This window comes from Sebastes umbrosus, chromosome 8 (assembly GCF_015220745.1).
Source record: "Sebastes umbrosus isolate fSebUmb1 chromosome 8, fSebUmb1.pri, whole genome shotgun sequence".
Classification (NCBI taxonomy): Eukaryota; Metazoa; Chordata; class Actinopteri; order Perciformes; family Sebastidae; genus Sebastes; species Sebastes umbrosus.
Window position 1 is genome coordinate 35,288,116 of NC_051276.1, and position 18,735 is coordinate 35,306,850.

The following is an 18,735-nucleotide window of genomic DNA, read 5'->3' on the forward strand; positions in this document are numbered from 1 at the left end:
AGCTTTACAAACCTACAGAAACTCTACATACAGTTTGAGATACTGTGACAGTGAGGACAGATTTCAAGAGATCAGGTCAACTGTAAAAGATTATTCTGCTTCATAAAAACACACAAAGTGCATTAATTCAAACAGGAATTTATTGAAGTTTAACACGAGGCCAACATGGTGATAGTGCAAGCTTTGCTAAAACAGTTATATAAATATATAAAATGATTTATTTTACATTTCACAGTAAAACAGGTCAGAGTTTAAAACACAAAGTAACACAACATACAAGAAACAGGAAGACAAACGGTAGATTAAAATATATTTTCCCTCTCAACCGCAGCCTTATTTTTGTTGCTTCCATCCGTCATATCATATTAATGTTTCAGCAGATATGAAAATCGTCGGCTCTCTGCGTCAGACTTTTAACTATAACCCAGCTTTATTTGCATGACTCCTGTCGACGGCGTTCGGTGAAGAGCTGCAGCGCCGACGGGAGGAAACATACACTCTCATTTAAACACTTTTAAAGACAGAAAACATCAAAACATTCAGTTGCTGGGTTTTTCTTTTTAAAGTGCTGGAAGTCTAAACAGACAATATGAAGAAGGTTTATGTTTCTTATATATTAGGTTTTAATAGAGTCTCAAAATGTCCCTGCAATCTAAAGTTTGATGTTTAATTTGAGCTGTTCTGTGTAGCTGGATGGGAGACTTCGCCCTGTTGTTCATATAATAAACCTGCTATCAGTCTATTGTTTTATAGTCTTACAACGCGTCTCCTCTCCTTATCTCCACCGCCATCTAACCACCTTCAGACCGGCCGTCTCGTATTACCCGATCGCCTCTTTGTAACATGAAATTCAAGACATTTAAAAGTGATGATAGTGTGCGTTTCCCCCGAAACTGGAGGTGAGTAAGTGAAGTTTAAAGTGCTGTGAGGAAGATTGAAGTACGCCGCTTCTCACGTTTCCGGTGCTTTCCGTCACCCGACTGCCATTTTGTGACTTTAAGCAGAATGTTCTCATTTCCAGCTAATCATTTATTTACAGCTTGTTTTTGGCACAAGATACGTACTGTAAAACGGATTAAAGTCCACCGATTCCTAGATAGCGTTTCACCTCCGCTGTTACAGGATGAACATGAACACATACAAAATAGAAGTGGGAAGTATTTTCAGTGATTATTTCAAACTGTTTGGCACGAGTTAAATATAATAAAGCAGATTAGAGTCCACTGATTCTCACTTCCTCAGCTCAGGTGTGAGTGTCGATGGCTTTTTATTGCACATCTGGATCATCTGTTAACCACAGACAGATGTTGCTCATTAAGAGATGGAGGCATTTTACTGTTGGATGAGTTTTTCCAGCAGAGAAATAAAAGCAGAAGGAGGAAGAAGACAGGATGTGATGTAACGTGATGTCACTAACTGTCATCAGTGTTGAAGGTGAGGAGGTAGATGATGATGCCCGTCAACAGCACCATCATCATCACCACGGAGGTCAGGAGGAAGGCTCGGCAACCCGGCCGGCCCGTCAGTCTGAACATGGCTCCGACCACGCCGCCCGCCTCACCGCGACCTCCGGCAGGCGGGCTGGGAAGCCCCACGTCCAGAGAGCGGCGGTTCACTGATGTTATCGACCTCTGACCCCACCGCCGGTGACCTTCAGATGACCTTGATGAGGAACACAGAGAACGTTATTGATCAAATTAAGCTGCGGATTTTATGCTTCATCTCGTTTTATTGTTTTTAAATATTCAAAAGTCTCTTTCTGAGAAAATTAAATGTTCTGCCTGTTTTAAACTCCAAAAAAATGATATGTATATATATATATATATAATATTAAAGGTTGATAAAAGTTAATGGAGGGGGAGCATGACAGAAAAGTTAAAGAGGACCTGTCATGCTTAGTTTCAGGTGCATACTTGTATTTTGGGTTTCTACTAGAACATTTTTAAATTTTTAGTGATGGAGTGCCAAACTAGCCGTTAGGCAGGTATTATGCAAATGTGTTCCTTGTTGACATCACCACGTTACAGAAGAAAAGGCGGGACTTGAATCAAGGCAGTTCAGGAGCGCATCGGGATGGCTTCGCTCCCGCGCTAGAGCGCCTGCTGCGCGTCTACATTGACAATTTGAGCGTGCATGTATACTGCCCTAATGGGCCTCCGTTCTTTCCACGCTTCCTATTCATTGTCTACGTAAGCAGCCGTGCAATGCACTCTGGTAGCGTGGCGGCGCGATTCGAGAGACGGGGCGCCACGTCGCCCGTTTCTGAATTGCATAAAGTTGAGGTCTCGGCTACTTTATGCAAATCAGGGGCGTCCGACGCGACTCGCCACGCTGGAAACTCCCGAGAAACTTTTAAACTAACCGTTGTTGGTCTAAAATGAAGACAGATTCATCAACTGCATGACTTATTTCTCGCTTCAAATGTTTTCAGAAACACATTTCAGTGAACTATTTTCAAGTCACGACAAGAATTTATGACTCTCCATCGTCTAATCTGACATAGTGACCATCGGAACCGTCAGACATATCCTGTAGTCTGATCCTGGCATAAAGGAAAGGGTTAAAAAAGCATCATAGGTCCCCTTTAAGAACCACGGCAAGAGAAGAAAACATTCATTTAATTGTAAATTTAGTTTAGAAGAGAAGAGACTAATGACCCTGAGACTGGGAGGAGTTAAACTCATTAATATGAGAAGAATAGGAAGCGTGTTCTGAGACCTTTTGACCTGCAGCTTCCCTTTGTTGCGGAGGAAGCGGATGCTGTAGACTCTCTGCATGGCGGCCGGCAGGTAGGACAGCATGTCTGAGTTGGTGGCCAGTCTGGGCAGCCCGAGGGCGGGCAGCGGCGTGAGGCCGCGGCACAGCGGGCACTGGATGGCGTTGGGCTCGGCTGACTTGACGTTGATGCGCGCCAGGCACTCCAGGCAGAACGTGTGCTTGCACTGAAGCATCTTGGGACAGCGGAAGACGTTGTTGAACTGGCTGAAGCAGATGGAGCACTCCAGGTCCGGGCAGGAGTCCTCGGAGCACTGGGACACCAGAGGGGACGGGCCGAGGTCCGGGGACGGGATGATGACGGAGACCTGGCAGGAGGGGGGTGTGGCGGGGTCGGGGTAAGGGTTCGGTGTGGGAGACGAGGCTGGAACCAGGATGGACCTGGATCTGAAGATGAAGCCTGGATCTGAGGCTGTAAGCGGCGATGCGGACCGGTCCGAGTACGGTGACGGGCCCTGGTTCTGACCTCCATCGCGGTCTGGGGAGGCCTGATAGTGAGGGAAGTTATGGCTCAGAACCGTCACGGAGCTGTGACCCGTCTGGATGACTGGAGGAGACGATAAGTTGGCTGACAGAGATGCATTATGGGAACTATCATGAAGATCAGGAAAAGAATGTGGAGGTGGACTTGTGTCTCTGTAGGGATTCATGACTGGATGGAGGAGGAAGATGAGTGAAGCTCCGAGGAGATGAAGAGGTGGAAGATGTTGAACTTTTAGCTGTCAGCAGACATGGAGGATGATGAAGAAATGATGAAGATGCTCCTGGTACAGCCTCAGTCCTCAGATCACAACTCGGTCTATAGATGAAAAGAAAACATGAATACACTACAAACCAACAGGATTAACTCTTTGGTTGGGCTTTAAATTACTACATTTGTGCAAGGGCTGTCAATCGATTAAAATATTGAATCACACGTTTTTTATCTGTTCTAAATGAACCTTAAAGGGAGATTAGTCAAGTATTTAATCCTCTTATCAACATGGGAGTGGAAAAATATGCTGCTTTATGTAAATGTATGTATATATTTATTATTGTAAATCAATGAACAACACAAATCAATAACAGATATTGATCCAGAAACCCTCACAGGTACTGCATTTAGCATAAAACAATATGCTCCAATCATAACATGGTAAACTGCAGCCCAACAGACAACAACAGCTGTCAGTGTGTCAGTGTGCTGACTTGACTATGACTTGCCCCAAACTGCATGTGATTATCATAAAGTGGGCATGTCTGTAAAGGGGAGACTCGTGGGTACCCATAGAACCCATTTACATTCACTGATCTGGAGGTCAGAGGTCAAGGGACTCCTTTGAAAAAGGACATGACAGTTTTTCCTCAACAACATTTAGAGTAAAGTTTGGAGCGTTATTTAACCTCCTTCATGACCAGCTAGTATGACATGGTTGGTACCGATGGATTCATCAGGTTTACATGATACCAGTATCTTTGACCTAAAGATCAGTGAATGTAAATGGGTTCTATGGGTACGCACGAGTCTCCCCTTTACAGACATGCCCACTTTATGATCATCACATGCAGTTTTTTTGCATGCAGTATAAATGTGTTCTTTTTTTAAATGGTGTATTTCTGGTGTGTTCTTTATACTATGACAGTTTTCCTAAAATGAAATAAAAAAACAAACCGTAATACATCACCTTGCTTACAGTATCACAATGTATTGAATCATTTCCCCTGTATCATGTTACGTATCGTATCTCCAGATCTCTCAGTTACAAGGAAATTAAATCTGAATGCTGCGGCACACAATGATATTTGAGACGTTTATCAGCCAGTCAACACTTTTTTGTCTATTTCCTGTTTTAACAGGACAATGCCCCTCCTGTGCACGAAACAGCTCCATAAAGACTGGTCTGCACTGGTCCGACATCAACCCTGAACCCTGAACCCCGAACCCCGAACCCCGTCCATAGTGAGAATAACATCTGTTCAAGCTTAAACCACCACCAACACAGGAGGAACTAACTAACTGTCATCACACAGACTGATTCAGAGAAAACCGCTCTAACAACGTCCACTTCCTGCACAAGTATTTAATTAATTCTATTCTTCTCTCAGCGTTGGGAACTCTTAACTTCCTGTTATAAAAAAGTACAACAGCTTTTCAGGTCAAACATTAAACTCCAATCTCAAGTGGATCTAAACATTGACATCATCATTAGACAGCGTCTTTGACCGTCACAGTTAGACTCTAACTGTGCAGGTTACATCAAAAGTGTGCGTCTTTTAAGAACTTGAGGTATTTACTGTACGTGAAATAAAAGGGCACACATGTAGTAAAATCTAATATTGTAGATGTTTCACAATTCAAGAGGATCTCAAGGTAAATTCAGCTACAACAAATCAACTCTTTATGTCGACAAAAAGGCAATCGAATGGAAATGTACACACTGCAACTGCTTCCTTCCTTGATTCTGCCCAACACGGTGTATCACGCAAAGATAACTGGCAGTTTTACCAAAATAAATGTTGCTTGTTGCAGGATATTAAAATCAAACCAGTTCCACCTAAACCTCCAAACCTGCCAGACCCACCACGAGCTCTTAACCTCATGTAGTTCTGTCAATAAGATCATTTTAAAATTCAAGCAGACACCAAACTTACCGGGCGGAAATGTATAAAATCATGCACAATACATATTTATATTTAAAATAAACCCAAAGACAGAAAGTACTTACTGTACCTCCACAGTTATGGAGACCTGCAGTCGCTTCCAACGCTTCAGCTAAACTGACTGTTTGTGTGTAGAAGTTTAGGTAAAACTGGTCTGTGCCCGAGTGAGCAACAACTGGATTCATGTTCCTGTCTAACTGGCGTCAGCTGGATAGATGTGTGCATTGTCCGTTTTATTTAAAAAGGGAAATAACATGCAAAACAAGCTGGCCTTCATGCTCCGACGCTGAAGAGCACCCAGCAGGGATCACCAGAAACATACAGACATCAGCTCTACTGCAATCTTTGAAATAAAATACCAGAGTTAAATCAACCTCTCTCACAACATCTTCATCTTCACAGCGGATTGCAGAGCTGTTTAATTAGATAATCATGATATACATCTACTCTCTGTGTGGCTTTTGGACTGTAAACTGTGGAAAATTGCCAGTAAATTGGGTCAGAACTGGCATAGATTGAAACATAATCTAGTTTGCACAGCCAAGCTGAGATATCGGTCAAAACTTAGCATGATTACATTGGATCTGATTCAGAATTTACAGTTATTAACTCTGTTTTTTGAGGCAGATACTCATATGAGTTATGTTTTGTACGGTCAGAAAATATAATGTTTAGTCTATAACTTTTTAAAGATTACAATATTCCAATATGTTGGTGCATCCTCACCTGAAACCCTGGCTATTACAACTATAGATAACCTAATTAGGAAGGAACATGTAATTCTGTTTAGTTTTAGGGCTTCCCATGGATCTGATATAAATATTCATGACAACACCAATAAAGTCCATTATATCTCGGTGGACAAAAGGAGCAGATCATCAGATCTATTTAATGAAATGTAAAGTATATTTTGCTCCTGTACCGCTACAGATTCTGTCTGATAATCTGATGTTTGTTTGAGGGAATATATGGCGACTAAGAGTAGATTTAATCTGCAAGTTTCCAATTTGCTGCACAAAACCAGCATACCTGGAGATTTTACAACTACTTCCTTCCTGTCACACCTCAAACAGGAGATACCACACAAGATGTTAGAAATGTGGTCTTATTATAGTATTCTTTTTAATACTAGCTGCATATAACAAGTCCTGTGTGTGGTATTAAGTCTTGCATCCTCATGCAAATTAACCAGCTGAACATCACCAACAGAGCAGCTGATCTCCTGTCAGTAACTCATGTTAGATCTGTTAACCATGCAATTGCAAAACAAGGTTGCTATATATGTATTAAAAGTCCAGTTTTAACACTTAAAATACAAATAAAGTGCAACTTATACTTAACTACAATCCACACATTGAGCTTTCTACACATGTTGTCACTTCCTTCCTCCACTAAATGCCTATAATAATTTTGAAAACATCTCTGAACTGGTGCCAAATAATGCTAGTTAGTGTAAGGTTTGACTGATATGGTTACAGTTATAGGTTGAGGCTCGTGTTTTCAAAGAAGGAACTATTTAATTGTACAAATAAAAAAAATAAAAAACACTCACCAAACTCCATGCAAAAATCTAGCAATTTACAATCGATTAACGTCAATAGCAAAATGCCTCATAAAACGGATTAATAAAAACAGTTAAAACAAGTCATTACAAACAGCTTTTAAATTCGGCACACATGCAAAACTTATTTTGTTAAAACTCTTGCCTGATACACCATGATGGACTCAGGCAAGGAAGCAACGAGCTGCAGTGTTTACAATGCAGATTGGCTTTATGTCGACGTTAAACGGTGCTTTGTTGGCAAATCATCCACGCCGAATTTACCTTAAGATCCTCTTGATTAGTAAAACATTAAAAAAGAAGAGATTTTGCAAAGTGTGTCTTTATACGCCAACAGAAAACTAAACGGTGAGATTTATGAATGAAGTTTGGTGCGCAAGCAGAGAACGCCGCTCTTACCGGTGACTGATGTCCTGTCAGCTCGCTCTGCCTCACATCATCCGGCCGGTTCCTCACTCAGACCCTCCTGGAGCTAGTCTCTCACATTAAACTTCTTCTTCTCTCCGCCGTGTGATAGTTTGACTCTATTTGAATAGCTGAATAAAAACAAGGAAACAGGTTAGTCAATCACCTGTTGGCCAGGTACCTGGCTGTACCTGAAGGTTAACACACCTGAAGAAAGTGATGCTGATTAACGAGCTGAACCAGAAGAGTTCTACCTGGACAGTCTGGACAGTGAAGTCCCACCAACCAGTGAGTTCATTAACTAACTATTCTTTATTTTTCTGGTCTTTAAGTGTTTGTTAAAATATGATTATTTAACTGTTGTCTAAAGGTTAATTAAACACCTAAACATGTTAGCTATATGTCAATTAAGCTAATGTTAGCTAGCTAGTTAAAAATGTATATTTACTTAGATAGCTAAGTGGAAGTTTTTCACAATGGATGATCATGTCTTCATCTTTACTAATTATATAGTTTTATTGGAATACAGTAGATAAAATGTGATAAATGAATGTACTATGGACAGTGAACTAACGTTAACGGTTGTGCTAACGGCTGGTTGTTTATATTACCAAGATGATGGAGATCAGATCATTTAATGGACCCCAAAATTATATTTAAGAACAAGTCAGCTGGTCATCATATTAACGGTTAGAGCGCTATTTAATAACACAAATAATAAAGGGTGGAAGTTCTGTGGTCGTCTCTTAGCCGAAACGTCTTCTCCTCTCCGCCGTGTGATAGTTCGACTCTATTTGAATAGCTGAATAAAAACAAGTTAACAGGTAAGTCAATCACCTGTTGACCAGGTACCTGGCTGTACCTGAAGAATAAGATGCTGAAGACAGACAGTCTGGACATTAAAGGCTCACCAACCAGTAAGTTCATTAAGATAACTAACTATTGTTTTCTTTATTTTTCCAGTCTTTGTTTGTTAAAATATTATTATGTAACTGTTACCTAATGGTTAATTAAACACCTGAAACTGTCTACCTGGTACACCGAAAATGAATGTTTGTTAAATGTCAATTAAGCTAATGTAGCTACGCAGCTAGCTAAGCCAGCTAGAGATTTCCTAGAAGTTAGCTAGCTAAGTTAGCCAAAAGTGAGGAGCTAACTATCCCACACAACAAAAAGGAGTAAGGTTCTCCACCTCAAACTCAAGTTAGCTAGACGTTAATTACCGAGCTAGAAGTTAGCTAGCAGTGTGATAGTTTGACTCTATTTGAATAGCTGAATAAAAACAAGGAAACAGGTTAGTCAAATCACCTGTTGGCCAGGTACCTGGCTGTACCTGAAGAATAACACACCTGAAGAAAGTGATGCTGATTAACGAGCTGAACCAGAAGAGTTCTACCTGGACAGTCTGGACAGTGAAGCTCCACCAACCAGTGAGTTAATTAACTAACTAACTATTGTTTTCTTTTTTTCCCATTCTTTAACATGTTTGTTAAAATATTATTATTGCTACAGCTGTTGCCTAAAGGTTAATTAAACACCTCAAACTGGTTTACCTCAGCTGGTACACCAAAAATGTATGTTAGCTAAATGTCAATTTAGCTAATTAGCTAAGTTAGCTAGCCAGCTAAGTTATTAACCTGAGAAATGATGTAATCTAGCTAAATTAGCTTATTTGGCTACTTACTAAGTTAGCTAAGTAGCTAGCTGTTCATGTAATTTCAGTAGAATTCTGGTGAGCAGAAATGTGCTGTAAATGTACTACATATTACAGTGGAGTTTTTTAAAAAACAAACTATGTAATTGCTTGAAATACAATATCTCCAAAAAATGCACCTGTGTGTTCTATCTATGTGCAGCTTTGTGTCGAACATGGAGCTGTGAGGCACTTACTTTCAAAGGCTTCTCCTTGATCTACTGTGGATTGGATTATACCTCATTTGTCACTTTGTAAATTATATACTTTTATTATTTAAATACACAGTTTTTAACATGTACATATCACTGTCAAATATAAATCTGAGCATGCTCGCTGTATACGCTACTATCATATCTACTCACCTCATGCTTGTCTATATAAAGCAACCTGTTTCATTAATAATTGCATATTTATTCCAGAACACTTTGCTTTTTGCACTATTGTCTTACTATCTACAAATGTCATTATTGTTGTTTTATATGTGTACATTTTCTGTGTAACATTGAGAGCAACGAAAAAATGGAGTTAAAATCCTTGCATGAGTGCACATACTCAGCCAATACACTAATTCTGGTAACGGTTCCATAGGTTGTACCAGGCTCAGTTTTAAAGCTAGGCTGTTGCCTGTTGGGCTTGAGTTTGCCATGTTATGATTTGAGCATATTGTTTTATGCTAAATGCAGTACCTGTGAGAGTTTCTGGACAATATCTGTCATTGTTTTGTGTTGTTAATTAATTTCCAATAATAAATATATACAAACATTGCATAAAGCAGCATATTTGCCCACTCCCATGTTGATAAGAGGATTAAATATTTGACAAATATCCCTTTTAAGGTATATTTTGAACAGATACAAAATTGGATTAATTTGCGATTAATCATGGACATTCATGCAATTAATAGCAATTAAATATTTTAATCGATTGACAACCCTACCTTAAACATTTCTGTTTTGCATATTCTTGTTCTGGCAGGCTTGTTTAGGGTTTATTCTTGGAGTTTTATTCCATTATACAATATGACAACCAGGACATATCACTCTGCCACAGCTAAGCAAGGAAACACAGTCCATGGAAACACAAAGGTGAATTTAGCACTAAAATGATAAACTTTAGAAGATACCCGCTTGATTTTGCCTCATGTAGGATTGCGGACCGTGGATTTTGACCCCCATCTTTTACAACATATTTGCGTTAAGAAGACATTTCATCACGACCAGTATGGACAAGAAGGAGGATTACTACACCACCAATAACACTCAGTGTACGTACGTGAGTATTGTATTGTTGAGAATTGATTATCTTTCAAATGTTGCTTACTGCTATAGGTAGAATTGTTTTGAGGCAAGGATGTGTTCAGCAGTTGTGTATAACAGTTTCTTTTTTGAATTCTCACTGCAGTAAAAATGTAATTAAACATAAAGCTGTGATGCTGCAGAGTTATCCAACTTTCAATCACACAGTTGGACTGGTGGCACTAACTTGAGTGTGTACTGGGTAGCTGTGTTATTTAGGTATGCATAGGTATCAGTTCGGCATTGGTAGATACCCAATATTAAGGGACTTTGTTTGGGACCGGGGCCACAAAACTTTGGGATCGGAACATCCGTAATTTAAATGATTATCACGTCTTGTTGTAAGATGTAATACCTCTAGAAGACCATATAGGCGTATGCTCCGTAAATAGATGTTTGCAACATGAAGGTGAAGGAAAATAGCCTACTGTACGTTAAGTATGAATGTAAAGGACTGATATGTATATGTACCAGGCTTCCCTGTTGTACAACTTTAGAGGATGTTAAACATTAACTTAGCTTTTTGAACTGATATTGTGTGTTTGCAGTGCCCTGCCCACTCTGAGAGGAAAGGTTGTCTCAGGTGAGTTTGACGTCAGTGCAGAGTTTGTAATTTCACTGATGGAAGCAAAGAGGATCTCACCTGGTGAGTGTGATATCCAACCCAATAATGTCAACAGGGAATTTCTGAGAGTCACTCTGACCTCCCGACCAAGGACAGAGGAATCGATAGAAAATTACATCACAGTGAGTAGTCACATCTGAAATATAAATTGAAACAAACGTGTATCATTGTAAGAAAGACAAAGCTCTTGGATTGATGAGTAAAAACGGATTGTTTCTGTTTCTAATCCTCAGGTGTATGCTGACTATTCAGGACTGGTGATTAGCTGGACCAGAATCAACTGAGTCAACTGAGCTGAAAAGATTATATTCTTTCTTGCAGTATACTTTCGAAAATCCATGATGGGAGACTGTCAATCCCGATAACTGCAACAGCCACCTCAGGTAAATAATGACATGGAAATTAATTGTTTGAAAAAATAGTTTTGAGATTTTGGTGAATTCTAAAAAGATCAAGCCTAATGCTGTAAAGTTTGCTACAATGACTAATACATACTGATACTGAGAAATATATTGGTGCCTTTTATAAGTGTAATAAATGCATAAATGACTCCGTAGAGTCTGAAGTTCAGACTGAAGGTGAACAAGAAAGTTAAATTGTCTTTTGATAAACATTACAACAGCTATAAAAACAAGATTACAATTGCAAGTTTTACCACCATTGATAACACATTAACTTTTTACCACTACCACCACTATTTTAACTGTTAGGAATAAGAGTACAAGCTACCATGTAACACATTTTTATTCTTATATATACTGTATGCCATGAAGAACCCCAAGAGGTTTTTTTTATTTGTTCCGCATAACTAAATTTTTCTTTTGCCTGAGGGGACATTCCATCAGAAATCAATCACTCTCTGACCTCACCTCAATTTTAGTTTTTTTTCTACATGTTAACCTATATGAGAGAGTGTTAGAACTGGAGTGTTAACTTGGACTCCCACCCCACTTGAAGACACAGATATCTTCTTCAAAGATAAACATAACAGTAAGTTCTCTTATTGCATAGCTAACAAACAACATAACAAGGTTATCCACAATTTCAATATTGTTTGTCCAAAATAAATGAATATGCAAATTAGGTGATTTTTTTTTTGTCCTTCAACCTTAACTAGCAAAACAACTTAGATTTGTTTAATTGTTTAATATATTGTAGGGTAGACACTTATTTACATTTTCTGAAGTTTTCATGTTGTGCCCGCTATCGGTTGAGCAACAGCAAACTTATAAGTATATGGTGGGTCAGTCAGTCTAACACACAAACCCTTAATGTTGCCTATGGTTTTATGTTTCACCATAAATATTACTTCAGTCTCCCAAATTATTTATCATCACATGACTGAAAAACAGAAAAATTAAATGAAATTACATAAGGAAGAAAAAATGTGTTGTGCAAAGTCATGTGATCTGTGTCTATTTAACAAAAACACACACATATATATATAAACTGGGGAAAAAAAGTTTGGAAACTTGTGTTTAGTGTATTATTTCTCTGTTGTTACAATGCTAATTGCCAATGCTTTGTTTCTTGTAACTGATAGAGTTCAATCATCCAATCCCCCAAACAACTCAAAACAAGAGTCAACACCAACAGGAGAATACACTGTTTACCATTGGCAGAGCATTTTGGCAATTTTTTCTTGGGCGCTCCCCACATAATCAGCTGTGCTGCTCATCCCACAAATACATGATCCTTACAAGTTGGACATCATTGTAAAGGTAAATAAACACGCTTTCCAACGATGTAAAATACAATGACCATTAGCATTGTAACAACAGAGAAATAATTGACCAAACACAAATTTCAAAACTTTTTTTCACAGTTTATATATATCTCCACCCATCCATTTTCTCCCACTTATCCAGGCTGCATTGTAATCAGGCTCTTATGTTCAGATTTGACGGTTGAAAGAAAAACTACACAAGGTGACAACACACTTTAATGTGTGTGTGTGTGTGTGTGTGTGTGTGTGTGTGTGTGTGTGTGTGTGTGTGTGTGTGTGTGTTGATGTAACATGAGACAGCAGCAGACAAAGTAAGACAAGTTAACCGACAAGACAATTTAACATTTCATGCTATCTCTTGGTTCCCAGCAGTTGGTTTCCAGTGGAATTAGTCTGATGTTTCCAGCAGAGTGACATCATGGCAACTGCAGCAACAGGTGAGTTCAGTCAGACTTTATTAGTCTGGATAACACAGTAGATCTTATCTTACATCTGGCGCGAAGTGGCACACAGCGCAGCTCAACAGCCATTGCTAGTTCCAGACAAACGCCATTGTCATTTTCACGAAACCACCATCACCAAACTCCTCAATGCCGGGGAGGAATTGTAATTAACTGTAAACACATATCTCATATTTATGGACATACTTTATCACCTTTATACAATCCTTGTAAAGAAAGGAGTCAAATATTAAATGTATTATAATGAAATGAAGGTTGAAAGGTTTAATATCCTTGAACAATGTGATTCGACTGCAAAATATTTACTCAAATGTAGATTTCTAAGATCTCCTGCTTTTAAAACATTTAAAAACAAATTGGCTGTCTCTCTAATTCATTATTTTACTTCTTAATTGAAGTTATTTGCTTTTATCTTATTGTGGCAGTCATGTCTGAAAAGTCCCGCACGAGCAGCGGAAGTCTGAAATTCAAAGGTGCAAGACCATCTAGTCTGCTCATGTTAGAGTTTTCCTGGCTGATTCATCGTGTTGAATCGGTGGCAGAGCTGGTCGGTGAGAGAAATCACTCTGATAGGCTGGTCAGATCAGAGCGGAGCGCTGCCACTTTTGTCAGATGGAGTTGATGATTGGCAACTGGATTGAGAGACAGCGTCACCTGTCCCTTCCCTCCCTTCACAATATGCCAAGGCAACGTCAATTCAGCAACACTCCTCAATGGACAGCGACAAATAGTAAACTGAGTGTCCTCCTATTCAGTAAACACAGTATGAAACTTAGTAATACAAGACCATTTTAGAGCTGTATCAAATAGTTGGAAGCTTTAAATCTTCATATATGGATACTGTTACGTATTCTCAAAACATCCTATCAACAGAACAAACAGAAACTTATGTCATGTACAGAGAGAGTGATGAGATATCACATTTTTGTTTTATAGATTTCAATTATTTAAATGTGTCCCCTTAATTTTAAAACATACATATTGCTTTAAGATGATTTACTGTCTCTTTTGACAAACATGTTTTTAATATTTGATGGTAGCAAATTGTATGTGCTTAATCCATCATTATTTCAATAGACCGTACAACTTAATTTGATCAAACTTAATTTAAGTTCCCATCGTCCTCATTACCAAGGGGTACTTTCTGTGCAGAAATGAGTCGAGAGCTGGTTGACATTGGGCAAAAGATTGTATATTTTGTATTTTACTGTATATTTCATCTTTCAAAGCTCCATACCATTTAATAAAAATAAAGTATTGTGTTCTTTGGTCCTGGGTAAGACTAATTCTTATTGCTGCCTTACTGTATGAGATTTAATCAAGCAAGAGTTTTGCCCGTAGATTCCCACCTGTCTGGATCACAAGCAGAAGTTTTTTTAGCTTCAACTAAGACAAGTAAAAACACATAAAATAAAAAACGAATCAACAATTTGTTCTTCCAGAAACAGTGTCTCTTTTAATTAAAGATTACATGTGAATGAATCAATGTTCTGTATCCTTACAGTGTCCGATGATCGGCCACTTCTGAAGCGGAGCAGAAGCTCCGAATGGCTGCCACCTAACAGTGAGTTAAACTGCACTGAGTCACAATTATTCTTCTGTACATTAACATCTAGATTGACAACAGACAACACAAAAAAACAGATAACAGCTCGTAACTAACTAAATGGAAGAAACACAGAGCGGAGAGCTGCTGCATTTATCAGATGGAGTTGTTGATTGACAACTCCATGATAACACACAACATACATGAAAAAAAAAACTACACAAAAAAGATGTTTATTTCAAGTTACTACTACTTCAAGGTACTGCAAGTAAGAGCTTAAAGCTGCCAGCACAAGTTCAAAGAAATTCAGATGAGAAACATCAAGGCCCCACCTGCTATCAGGTTTATGTAATCTCCCCAAAAAATGTAGTTTCATGTCATCTCACTATACGCAGGCTGGCTGTAGGCCATATTGCAGGTCTCTTATGACAGTAACATGTCTAAAGGAGTTTAGATCCCAAAGGAAAAGTAGATAACCTTGTGATCCCTGCAATCAAAATGTTGTTAAATTATGAAGTTCCACCATAGACAGAGACTTTGACCTGTTTTTAATATAATAAACCTTCATCAATCTTCTTGTTTATACTGTAATATGAAACTTAATCCCTTATCTTCATGGCCATTAAACTGACCTTCATATCACTCATTTTCACTCATCATCATCAAGTGCCATTTTGTCACTTTTTAGGTATGGAACTTTGCGATACTCCTCCTAGAGGATTCAAGCGATCCATCTCAAAATTGGGCAGCGGAATCTCAACACCTTCATGATACTAAATTGCGAAGCTTTTGTGTTTTTGTGAAACGGCGTTCTTGGGGCGGCGCGGCGAATTTTGATGTTTCGCAATGACACAGGTAGCTGTTGTAACTTGACTTTACATAGTCCGATCTGCCCCAAATTTCACAAGCTGGATAATAGTCCCGGCCTGAAGACATATATGTGCCATTTTGAGTGAAAGTCATAGCACCCCCTACAGGAAACAGGAAATTGTTGTAAATTGACTATACATTGTCCCATCTTCCCCAAATTTGACATGTTTTATAAGGGTGCCGGCCTGAAGTCTTATACGTGGTATTATGCATGATAGTCATAGCGCCCCCTACAGGAAACAGGAAGTTGTTGTAAATTGACTATACATTGTCCAATATCCCCAAAGTTGACATGATTTATAAGAGTCCCGGCCTGCGTGCAGTTTCCGACTTTCCCGGGAATGGACGACAGCGGATACCCCGACGTGCGCGTTCCCCAGACGTGCCCGCGGGGGTGATTAACTACGGACAATCATGTGATTAATTGTGATATTTAGTGTATTTACATACATTTATGATTGTAAATGTACCTCCTGGTTCACCAGGCTGGAGTCACAGTTCACAAAAGACATACAGTAAGAAATGTGCTGGAGAAAAGAAAAGTGAATTAATCAGATTTTGCTCAACACAAATCTGTAACATCAGATATTGATCCACAAAATTATCCAGAGAGGAACATAGTATTAGTTAACTAAAACGTTGTAAGTAGTGTTCTCTAGAGAACAATATGTCTATAATATCTGACTGTAACAGCAACAAATGGGGCAGGAAGTTGTGGTTTGTGTTGTTGTAGAACTTATTTCAGAATCTGTCCACAGACTGTTGTTCTCCTCCATGTTGTCCTCTATAGCCCTCTGCTAGTAGCAGCATGGACTCTGCTCTGGATTTGACATCATTGCTGTGTGTCGCGTTGCGAGTCTCACAAAAGAAACTTTGAAATTTGATTTGAGCGGCCAGAGCGTTCGGACTGAGACGCATCTGTAGAAATCAGATTGGAATCACATTTCAAACCACCTCCAAATGGTGTTTGGACACAATTACAGCTTTGCTGTTCAGACTTTTTAAAATAAAGAGAGATTTCTGTATCACTGAGTTGGACTCTTTAAATGATATAATGTTGATTTCAGTCATGTCTGTCTAGTGATCCTAAATCATGATTTCAAAAGCTAAATAACTCACTGACATTCAGGGTCTTCTCTGTTTCAGTGGGTTTTCTGTAAAGTTTGGTAAAAATCAGCATTATATGGTTGAAATAGTGTTTTCTGTTGTTTTTGTTTTTTTACCTTTTCACCACAAATAAGTTGAGCATGTTTAAAAAAGGGTCGTCACAATGAGCTGCCATCTCAGCCTACACCTTTTCAGTCTGTAGAAAATGTGTATTATATGTTTTATTGTTTTCTTCTTCATTGTTTTGTTGAGAATCTTTTGACTTTTTGCTGTTTGTTTTCTTTTTTCCTAATTGTTTGTGTAATTATTTACAGCTTAGTTAAGAAAGACTTCAACAGCTGGAAGCTCTGCTTGGTCATTACAGATCTTTGTTTTCTTTTTTAAATGAGAAAGAACTTGATGTTTGTAATATAAGTCAAAATGTTTAGATTTCATTCAACCACCTTTCACCCAAATTACAAATATCACAGCAAATATTAAATAATCATGAATATAATTTATATGCAGATGGTTTGATCTTATTTTTTTGTTTGTTTTGTTGCATGTCAAATAAGAATGGATGCTTTATAACTTGATTACATCCATTTAATGTACAGGAATCTGAAACTTCTTTACTCACCTCTATGTATTTCTGTAGTTCCTTGATCTCAGGATACTACTGTTACTGAGGATACTGTCAAAGTATTCAGAGTATACTAGGTTTACTTGGCCAATGTTCAACTGCAACTCATTATATTGTACAGTTAAATATGTTTGTCCACCTCCTGTATAATCACATTTATCATCTTTCAGTTGATGGTTCCTGTTATAATGTTTGTATTGTTTTGTCCAGCAGATGGAGCTCTAACATCAAGTGTCATATCTGTTGGAGGTTTGAAATATTGTAGTCATTTTTATTTTGTTCACCACATTCAATGTTGATTCCTGTATCGTTTTAAATATGTCATGGTTAGACCAACTAAACTGTAATATAATTATGTCCTATATGGACACACTGCACACTATCAGCTGCAGATTGTGTTGTATTTAATTAGGCTAATGTCTCCATGCAACTTTTGTCATTTGTGAGTTTTTCGTTGTATTCCTGTTAAAAAAGAAACAGAAGAGAAACAACCTGCACACAGACGTTATGCTCCACAACTTTACTTTGACAATATTTTGATCCTGTGTGAATCTTCCTCTATCAAGATTTCATAGAAATGTATTTGAGTTCTTCAGATATTCTGGTTAAAGATAGTCAGACTAAATATCTCAGATATGAGGAAGAACATGTATGAAAGTATTTCACATGACATTTTGTTTTCCAAGCCACACACGATTCAGATATTTCAGTCTGCTGTTGAATAAGAAGAAAACATCCTGTGTAAATATGATTTAAAGTTCACATCAAAGAAATAAAAATGTTGAAAAGATTTTAATGTCCACATTTATTTAACATGATTTAAAATATGTTTAGAGCTGAGTTCAAAGATAAAAATCCTGTAAAACGTTTTACAAGCTTGGATTATTTGTAGCACTCAATCAAAATAGGTTAGTTTTATATAAAATACAATTTTATATTCCTATTTAAAAAACATTTCATTGTGATTTATGAAATATTTAGAAACACGTCTGATCATGTTCTGACTCTTTTCTTCCTGGTTAATCATCTTGTGAGTGAACTCAACTCAAACTTAACACCTCCAAATATATTAATTGATATTTGTGAATGCAGTCTATCAGTGATGAGGGCGGTGATCATTTAACCGCATTGGGCTGACATCAGCTGTCAGAATTGAATATTGATCATTGATCATCCTCAGTCCAATTCAATCAAAAGAAATTAACCTGTGAGAGACGAGAGGATCATTTCACTCTCATGTCTCCAATATGTGTAACTCTTTGAAAGCAATGATCTTACAGCTCTGTTTGTGCACAGGGAGCCATGTTCTGTCTGATAACCTCCATGTCCAGCAGGTGGAGCTGTAGCATCAACCTCTGATGATTGGAGCCTCACAGAACACTGCTGGTTACAGCTTTCCATTTGAG

The 18,735-nt window shown here is 38.3% G+C and overlaps 3 protein-coding genes across 7 annotated transcripts in view; 2 read left to right on the plus strand and 1 right to left on the minus strand.

Annotated features, from left to right (window-relative positions):
• LOC119492980 (actin, non-muscle 6.2-like) overlaps positions 1-18,735 on the plus strand; it is an 840,607-nt gene that overhangs the window by 654,020 nt on the left and 167,852 nt on the right. The window lies entirely within an intron of this gene.
• Positions 1-18,735, plus strand: part of LOC119492997 (L-rhamnose-binding lectin SML-like) — a 301,994-nt gene that overhangs the window by 20,660 nt on the left and 262,599 nt on the right. The window lies entirely within an intron of this gene.
• Positions 122-8,922, minus strand: LOC119492983 (RING finger protein 208). Of its 4 annotated transcripts, none has more exons than XM_037777927.1 (4): positions 8,731-8,922; positions 7,376-7,512; positions 2,719-3,574; positions 122-1,662 (listed from the first exon to the last, which is right to left on the minus strand). In XM_037777927.1, the coding sequence occupies exons 3-4, from the start codon at positions 3,423-3,425 to the stop codon at positions 1,413-1,415; spliced, it is 957 nt and encodes a 318-aa protein (XP_037633855.1). In that variant the 5' UTR covers positions 3,426-3,574; positions 7,376-7,512; positions 8,731-8,922; the 3' UTR covers positions 122-1,412. The 4 variants fall into 4 exon arrangements, with proteins under 4 accessions (XP_037633855.1, XP_037633853.1, XP_037633854.1 ...); XM_037777925.1 differs by lacking the exon at positions 8,731-8,922 and adding an exon at positions 7,589-7,722; XM_037777926.1 differs by lacking the exon at positions 8,731-8,922 and adding an exon at positions 7,548-7,570.